The sequence below is a fragment of the Belonocnema kinseyi genome, chromosome 7, assembly GCF_010883055.1.
Source record: "Belonocnema kinseyi isolate 2016_QV_RU_SX_M_011 chromosome 7, B_treatae_v1, whole genome shotgun sequence".
Classification (NCBI taxonomy): domain Eukaryota; kingdom Metazoa; phylum Arthropoda; class Insecta; order Hymenoptera; family Cynipidae; genus Belonocnema; species Belonocnema kinseyi.
Window position 1 is genome coordinate 98,513,526 of NC_046663.1, and position 9,768 is coordinate 98,523,293.

At 30.8% G+C, this 9,768-nt stretch overlaps 1 protein-coding gene across 2 annotated transcripts in view; it reads left to right on the top strand.

Annotated features, from left to right (window-relative positions):
- LOC117176993 (AFG3-like protein 2) overlaps positions 1-5,070 on the top strand; it is a 47,742-nt gene extending 42,672 nt beyond the window's left edge. For both annotated transcript variants that reach the window (XM_033367436.1, XM_033367435.1), the window contains exon 13: positions 2,851-5,070. In XM_033367436.1, the coding sequence (XP_033223327.1) occupies positions 2,851-3,117 (267 nt within the window). In that variant the 3' untranslated portion in view covers positions 3,118-5,070. The remainder of the gene's footprint in view (positions 1-2,850) is intronic.
- The last annotated feature ends 4,698 nt before the right edge of the window (positions 5,071-9,768 follow it).

A 9,768-nucleotide genomic window follows, 5' to 3' on the forward strand; every position in this document is an offset into this window, starting at 1 on the left:
CCTTTTTCTCTAATCCTGCTATATTCCAGTAACAAATCTTCCATTCTTCCCTACTTTCGTTTCTCATCTTTTTTTCCTTCTTACTATTTCTTATTTTCCTATTTCCCGTTCCTTCCTTTTCTAGTTTCCCTGCACCTCATTTCTTACTATCTCTTCTCTTTCTTCATCCCAATCCCACCATACTCCATCTATCTGAATTCTCCCATACTTAACCCATGTTCTCTTTTCCTTTTTTCTTTCCTCTTCCGCTATTTTCCTTAATTTCAGCTCCTTCCCCTCTAATCTTATACCCTTTATCACTATATTCAATTTTCTTTCTTCCCTCTCTTTCCTCTCTATTCTTTGTTCTATGTTTCTCAGCCTTTCTATCTCCTTATTCCCACTCTCGCCCCCACCGCAATTCCCGTTTGAGCTTTCAAGTTTCTTCATCCTACCTCTTATCTCCTCTACCTTTGTATTATTAACTTCTTCCTGCTTCTCTAGTTTTTGCTCCAATGACTCCATCCTCTTTTCCAACTTTTCCATGATTTCTTCCCATTTTTTTATTTCTTTCTTAACTTCAGCCATTTCCCGCCTAATTTCCTGCTTTAATTCCTCTCCTCTTCTCTCCTGCTTTTCTTCATAAATCCCCATTACCTCTATCATCAGTTCTCTAATTTCCTTTAGTCTTTCTTCTTTCATCGACATTTCATTTTCATCTCCGTTACCGTCGGCACCCTCCCTGTTATCGCTTTTCCCTACTAAACTCTGCTTTTCCGGCGGCGATCTAAAGATTTTCTGGTATTTTATACTCGCCCCGATATCTTCCTTCTCTTCACTGCTTTCCCTCTCCCCTCTCTTCCTTTTGATAAATGCTTGTATGGACCCTACGCTTTTTGCTCTCAATCTTTCCTTTTCTATAGTTTTTTTATACTTCCCTCTTGCTTTCCTTTCCTTTATCTCTTTCGGCGTACTGAAGACTTCCTGCTCTAATTCTGTTTCTTCCGAGGAGATACTCGCTCCACTAGCCATTAATAAAATTCAAATTTTCCCGCCTTCTATCTTCCCTGCCTCTATCGTCGTTGTCTGTTATCTGTCACGCCTTTCTTTGTCGCTACCCAACCCTGCTACTACCAATCCGTCAACACAGCCTTCCCACCCTGTCACAAATCTCCAAACAAACTTCCACACAAATCTGTCTCAATCCTCCAAAATATCTATCTCCCCTTTGCTATCTCACGATCCCTCAATTAGATCTCTCACCTCCATACCCTCCCACACACTTCCACAATCCTCTCACCTCAAATTTCACCACAATATCAGAAAAACTCAGCATTCACAATTCCCACTACTTTACACTTACAGTTGAAAATTCATCACTTTGTTTGAAAATGTACTTATTTTCTTGAAAATTAGTTTTTTTTTGTAAATTAGTTCTATTTTCGGTTGAAAATTAATTTTTTTTTTACTGAAAATGTATCTATTCTAATTAAATGTTCCATCATTTTAGTTGAAAATTCATCTTGTTAATTTAAAATTAAGCTATTCCAGTTTAATATTCATGGTTTTAGTTTAAAATTCAAACTATTCCATTTAAAATTGATTTTTTTTTAGTTTAAAATTTAACTATTTTAACTTTTCCGTTGAAAATTAAGGTATTTTGTAAAAAATCGTCTTTTTTGATAAAAAAATTAATCTTTTTTTTTTAAATTTCATTTCTTTGGTTGAAAAATGAGCTATTTTGTTGAAAATTAATTTTTTTTAATGAAAAATGTAACTATTCTAGTTGACTATTCCACCATATTAGTTAAAAATTTAACTATTTGGTCGAAATTCAATTATTCTAAATAAAGATTCATAATTTTAGTTGAAAATTAATTATTTTTTTAAAATGTTATTTTTTTTTAATAAGTTTTTTTTTGTAAATTATTTATTTTTTCGGGTTAAAATTAATTTTATCAAACTAAAAATGTAGCTATTATCATTTTATTTGAAAATTCAAGTATTATGTTAAAAATTCAAAATATTCCATTTAAAATTGAATTTTTCTTAGTTTAAAATTTAACCATTTCAACTTTTTTGTTGAAAATTAACGTATTTTGTTAAAAAAAGTCTTTCTCGATAAAAACCTCAATCTTTTTTTTTTAATTCATCTTTATGGTTGAAACTTCAAGTGTTAAATATTCATAATTTTAGTTGAAATTTCGTCGCTTTCGTAAATTTTCTGTTTTGTTAAAAGTTTAATTATTTGGCGCAGAATTAATATATTTGGTTGCAAAATCATCTTTTTTTGGTAGACAGTTAATCTTTTTGGTTGAAAATTCAACTATTCTGTAAAAAAAACCATCTACCTTGTTGAAAATGCAATATTTTTACTTTAAAAGCTAGACATTTTAAGCGGCTTAAATTTATTTTAATATAGTATTCGCCTTAATTTGACCTAAATATGCACTGAAATTTAAGTGTAAGAAGATATAAAAAAATTTGTTTAAATCATCATTCAAAGCCATGAACTTTAGGGACTAATTCAGGAAATGATCATGTTTTCACTATTATTTATAATTATTAATATAATAATTATTACAAAAGATAATTCTAATATATTTAAAAATATCTTGTAATGTAAATTATCTTTTTAAAAAATGCGAAATATTTGAATGGCTTCGTACCATGAAAAGTTGTATCTGGGAAAAACTAGAGATACCTGGAAAGAAATTAAAATTGGCAGGGAATTTTTTTCCAGGATTTGAGTGCTATTTAATATAAAATAAGAGTGGTCTTTTTGACCTATACTCCGAAAGAGGTTCCCTTGACATAGGGGTAACGTAAGCTTGCATAGAAAATTGTAGAATGGTAATTTCTTTGATTCAGGTGGCCGAGCGCCTACTAAAACAAGAAATTTTGAGCAGAGATGACATGATAGAATTGTTAGGCCCCAGACCTTTCCCCGAGAAATCGACGTACGAACAATTTGTCGAAGGTACGGGTTCTTTCGAAGAAGACACAACTTTGCCAGAAGGTTTGAAAGAATGGAACAAAACGAAGGAACCTCCCAAGGACCAGCAATCAGGAGGTGAAGCGCCATCGTCCCCTGCAACTGGAGCGCCACCTAAAGATCAACCTCAGCCACGATTATAATTTTCTCCATCTTAGAACCTAGTCCTTACGCGTACCTTATTCATACTTTGTATAATAGTTAAATATATATTATATATATACTTTAGCAGTAATTTATGTCTCGATCCAACATTCGAAAGTCGCGCTAGGTATTTCATCCTGTTTGTTTATTAGACTCTCTTGTACAATATTTTTAAGCAATCGAATATTTTATCAAATTTTGATTTAAATTGTGAATTCATACACCGGCATTAATCCACTTTCTTCGGAAAGAGGGACTCAAGCATTTTTATTAATTCCAGATCTCACTCGTGCGCTTTTATTAGTGTGAAAGAAATCTAACTCGTTTGAAATGATTTGCATTATGCAAAAGGTCTGTTTTGATAACTGGTGACTGTGATTTTATTCCTTTAGTCAAGCGTCTCGAAAGCCAGCAGGGCTCAAACAATGTGAAATAAAAAATCTTGATAAAGGAGTACAAGAAAGAAAAATTATTGTCTATTTTTACGGGACTTTAAAAGCGCGATTTAAGATCGGGAATATTTATCTGGCAGATTTCGCACGACATAGGAATTGGAAATTAAATTGAAAAAGTTTCGGAAAAAAGAAATATTTTCAGGAACTGTTCTTTAATTTTTAAATACAGTCAACTCTTGGCTTTTTAAGTCGCACCTATTTTTAGTATTTTAGTATGACGTCATAGGAATGCACATGACTTTTTGGCGAAAATACTCTAAACGTAAAAGTAAGTCATAAATGTACGAATAGTAATAATTGTCAAGTGAAAAATCTATTTTCTCAGTCATGTTCCATTCTTTTGTCGATTCACGACCTTTCAGTGTCACGAAATAAAAAAAAAATTTATAAAAAATTTCAGGTCAGTTTATCAGATCGGGTATTCTAACCTCGAATTTCGGATAGTTGATTGTGTTTCGTGAAACTGAAAGGTGAAATCGTGACGTCATATTGCAATACGCAATGTTCCGCGAAATAATTGAGTTGTTTTTTGATTCTATAATATATTTTTAGTTGGCAAATTGTACTATTTAAAGGAAATGTTATATTTGTCACGCTGTACTTTAATAAAAACACTTTAAAGACACTGACGTGCATGCAGTGATGCTAACAAACCACGGCTTTGTCAACGGCGCATGTGCAGAAAAACGCGGGTCTATTTAACAGAGCAAAGTATAAACATGTAATTGATTTTGATCAAACCTACCACTGGAAAAGTTTCCTCGCGATTGAAGATGAATAACGTAATTTTCTCAGCAAAACAAAACAAAAATGAAAGGGGTTAAACCACCCCTACAAAATTTTAAAGTTGTGCTAAAAATTTTGTATTTCACAGGAAAAAATATATATGTTTTGCACTAGTGTCAAACATAAATTTTACCTGTATCACAAAAAATTTTCTTAATCAATGCTACCCCTAAACACTTTTTATTTTATCTCGATGATAATATTTACTTTCCATACTCGAAGACAATTGGGAAAATAGTTTTATAACGAAGGAAGTAAAATAGAGTCCATCCAACATGAATAAAAACATAACGCGGGGGTAAGTTACCCCTCTCCCCCATCAATTATGTATAAAATTGCAAAATTAGTCAAAAATAGAAGGGAAAAAATCGAAGAAAATATGTGTTGCACACAAAAAAAGAGGATGAAGGTGTCTATGTATTTGTAAGATAAAAAGAGCATTGTAGAGGGTAACTACACCTAAATTGTTTAACATGATTAAACTTTATAATTAAATCTTGTGCGCATTGTATTCAAAGTTTGTTTAATTTAAGATATGATATCTGTTGTAAATGAATCACCTTGTTTTTTTGCGCAGGATTGTACCAGATTGTACATTCTGTGCCGAGTAATATGTACGTGGATGCTTGAACATAGGGGAAACTTACCTCAGGTAACATGCAGGAACAAATAGCGTTTTACTCCTTGATTCATGGACTAGCCATTGCCCAACTGTAGTAGAAGAAGCAACATCCTCCGATAAAATTTTATATTTTAAAATTATTCCAACAGGAACAGCAGGAAAACTTCAACCTTTAGATGTATTTGGGTTTCGAGTTTGGAAAAATCATGTGCGTCGCATTTCCGATTCTGTTATTTTGATGAATTACGATATTAATTTACATACGAGGGGCTATATTCATTGAGAAATCTGGAAATCTTAAAACTATGAACGTGGCAGTCTCAATCGAATTCGCATAGAGAGTGCTAAGATTTCTTTGAGATTGCTGAGATTGTTCAGATTTTCAAAAATTCTCGAGATCGGCACTCTCGAGGAGAAATCAGACTCGGCTAAGCTCGGCGGCATTCGGATGGAGTCGGCCGTTAGTTCGTCTTAGTGCTCCACGTTTGGCGAAAGATTTCTAAGAGTTCCTCAGAGAGTTCTCGTAAGATTTCCAGCGCAGCAATCTAAAATTTCTCAGTGACTAACTCCTTATTTACATATCAGGAATAATATTAAGCTTCAGTATTTGGTGTATAATAAATTAACCTCACCAAGATATACTACTCTTTTTAAATATTCATGGTACAAAGGCGGATGTATTGCAGAAAAACCATATAAATTCGAAAATCCGGTGGAATTCAGCTTCGGCGATTCTTGTAAAACAAACTGTGATTAAATAGGTTGTACGCATATTGCTGTAATTCGATGTTCATGTGGTAAGAAGTCACTATGTTTTAAACACTTTTTTGACGAATATAATTATTGTTCATAGTTCGAAGAATAAATATTCGATATACTGTCTAGAATTCAAAAATTGTAAATTTGACCTGAACGTATTATATTTGTCTGTGGAATAAGTATACTTTTGAGAGATTTTTATTTTTTGTATAAAAATAGTTTAGAAGTAGTTACGCTCTTTAATCCTCTTTTTTATGTGCAACACACATGTTCTTCGGATTTTTTTGCTCGATTTTAGACTTATTTTGCAATTCTGTACATAATTGGGGGATGGTTTACCTCTGCGTAATTTTTTTATTCATGCTGGATGGACTCTATTTTACTTCCTTCGATATAAAACTATTTTCCCAAATGTCTTTATGTATGGAAAGTATATATTATTATAGGCATACAATTTTTGTTCTTTGAATTAAAAAATTTTCAACACAACTTTAAAAATATGTGGGGATGGTTTACCCCCTTAATTTTTTTTTCTTAGAAAATTACGTTATTACAATCGACACTTAAGACCCCTATCATTGAGGGGCTGTTTTAACCCCTTAAAGTGTTTTTACGCAGATAAAAAAAAAGTACGTGTACCTTCCTTCTTAGATTCAATTTAATTAACTTTTTAAATGTGAAAATGTCTGTAAAATATTCATCTGTATTATTATTGAAAGTATTGATTGATTTAAAATAGACCCGCGCTTTTTGGTAAATAGCTAGCTGAAAAAGTTGCTTACAGCGCATGCATCGATACAAGGCCGGGACAACCAGTGAACATCCCTTGACATAAATAACCTGGCGACTCAGTAGAGGTGGGGGCCCCTCCAGTCTTGAAATTCTCTAATGTTTACGTTTTCCGCCCTTGAAATACGCAAGGTTTTTTTTAATCAATAGAACTAGGCGGTACTTTTTAAAATGAGAATATAGATTAAATTGATATTTGTTAACGCGTAATTGTGAAAATCAAAACTCAGCGAATAAAGTGTGAAGATATTCATTTTAGCTACTGATTGCGATATTTAATTTTTAAAGGGTCATTCACAAAATACGTGATACGTTTAGGGGGGGTGGGGGTCTGCCGAAGTATCATTCTCCATGTTAAGACAAACGGAGAAAGTATCACACGCTGGGAGGGGTGGGGGTCAGAAGTTCCGGAAAAATGTATCATGTATTTTGTGAATGGCCCCTAAGAAGATTCTAAATTTAGGAGAAGGCGATAATATTTACTTAAAATTTTATTGAAATTAAACTATAGGATATTTGCGTTTCTTCGAAATTGAATCTGTTGAAGAGGTCAATATATATTTAATATATTTATATAAATTTTGGTTCTGTGCTTGCATAATATGAAATCGATAAAAAATTCACAATCAGCCGGTGTGATGTTGAAAGGCCGAAATATTTTCTGATTCTTATAAAAATTCATGATGAGACAATTTCACCGAAAGGATTTTTTTGTACATTTTGTGCGGATTACTTTGCTGTAAAGTAGGTAAAAAAATGATTTGAAGCAAAAACCGTTAATCCATGACTTAATAATATATGTAAAATATGATTTAAAAAAATTCACTTTCAATTTTTTTAAATTACATAACGATATCAGACTCGCGCGTTAAATTGAAAATTTCAACAACAAAAAATCAAATTCCATGAACATAAAAAATGTATTAAAAGGTATTAATCTTTTTTTTTCTTAATTTAGAAAATTGACTTTTGATTTTAATGATAACGAATTGATAATATTTATTCTGAGATTTTCAAACAAAATAATTAGAATTTCAACAAGATTTAGTATCTTTTAACAATTTTTGATTAAATCAGTGTTTCTTGTATGAAATTATTGGTATTTTGAATAAAAAAATTACAATTTTTGAACAAATTTAGATAATGTTTGTGTGTTTCATCTAAAATTATAGTATTTTGAAATAATATAAAATGTGCGATCTTAAACAATTGCGGTGGATCGCGTCAAAGTTTCTCTGTGGAAATTGAAACTTGAATTCAAAAATTATTAAATTTCCAAGAATCATTTCATAACCATTTTAGGTCATTGACGCTTTACATCGAAAAGCAGTTTTTTAATTTAAACAGAAATCATAATTTTAACAAGATATAAAATCTTCTAAGAATTTTGGATTCTCTTAGTATCTTTCGTCGGAAAATATTAGTATTTTTAATTTTTTTAAAACATGCCCCCTGCGCGAAAAAATTCTTTTTGCGCGCTGCGGGTGCGACAAGTTTGAGCGCGCCTATGGCGCGCGGGTACGCTATTGCGCTTCGCTATCGTTTTTGTACGTTTAATGCGTACACTTTAACTAAATTTTTTCAAATATTGTAAATACTATAACTTAAATCGAAAACTGTGATGTAAATTTCTGAGGAATTACAGCCATAAATTGTAACTGCATCTTTTTCGATTTGATTTTCAAGAAGGTTCTCAAAGCACCTGCGGCTTTGACGATTACATTCTCATTACGAAACTCGCGCTCGATAATTCGTGTCCACTTGAAAAACTTCATCAAGATAATTTCTAAATCTTGTTAAAATCTACTAAAAATAACATTTAAAATTTATGGATCTCTTGAAAAATCAAAATTGCATATTTTTGAAATTGATCCAACTTTTGAAACTTTTGTATAATTAAAAAATTGCATGATAATAGTTTCGAAAAAAATATATTTTACATCTAGTAGAAATTTGGATTGATATTTCTGAACCTATTAAGAATTTTTTTTTCCTTTTTTAGAAATTTTTCAAAATGTTGAAAAGCATATAACTTTTTGAAGTTTTATCGAATTTAAAAATGTCATTAGGATAATTTGCAAATCTTTATGTCGCGTATCAAAAAATTTGACTAAAATTTATAAAACTCATAAAAATTTTTTATTCAAATTTTGAAAAATCTCAAACTTCTTGAACTTTTGTCTAATCGAAAAATTTGACTGACATAGTTTATAAATATATTTAATATCTAGTGATGAATTTAAATGCAATTTTCTAATCTTTTAGAAAAATATTTATTTTTTATCTTTCTGAACATTTTCAAAAGTATATCACTTTTCTAATTTTCATCGAAATTAGACATTTTATTTGGATAATTTGCAAATCTTCTACCCATCTATAAGAAACGTTGACAAAAAATTTTTAATTAAAAAAATTGTTTTTTAAAATTTTGAAAAAGCTCCAAATTTTTAAATTTTGGTTGGATATATCTGCTTAACGAACTTAGCCTTCATTTTGGGGACCTTAGGAAGTGTATCAAAGGCTGACTTGATTGGACAAATCCTTCAAAAGTTAGCGCGGCTACAACATTCAGGTAACCATACATACAGACTGAGAAACACCGATAAAATTTTATGATTTTTAGATTCTATGAGTACCGAAACAAAAAGATCCGTTAAAAACCAGAGATCGAAAATTTGGACAATTACGATAGACTCTCATGAATGAGAATGTAAAAAGCAATTCAAAGAAGATTAGAAAAGCTTATAAATTGTAGGTTATTTAGCCGTCATACACCGGCAATTGGTTATTTTAAAGAAAAATAATTAAATTTTAAAGTAGATTTATAATTTGGTAATTGGAAACAATTTTAGGCTGTGATAACACTTATTACTTCGAAGAGCGCGGTTATTTTTAAATAAAAACATTAGGTTTAAAAGGGTTTTTTTAGTATTTTCTGCTAGTGCTTTCACCTAAAATTGCAATTGTTACTAAAAAATCATTAGATTTCAGATAATATTAACAGTACGTCCACAATAATAGGACATGCTAGCGCTTATCACCGGAAATATTATTTTAAAGAAAAATCATTTTACTGAAAAAATTAAACTTATAATTCTAACAACTTTAGTGTATTTTTTAAAGTAGTTTTCGTTTCGTTTTTTCTTTTCAATTGCAATATAATTTGAAACTGGCTAGAACATAAATGTTGTATATTAATTCTAAAGATATAAATTATGAAAAATATTGTTCTTATAATT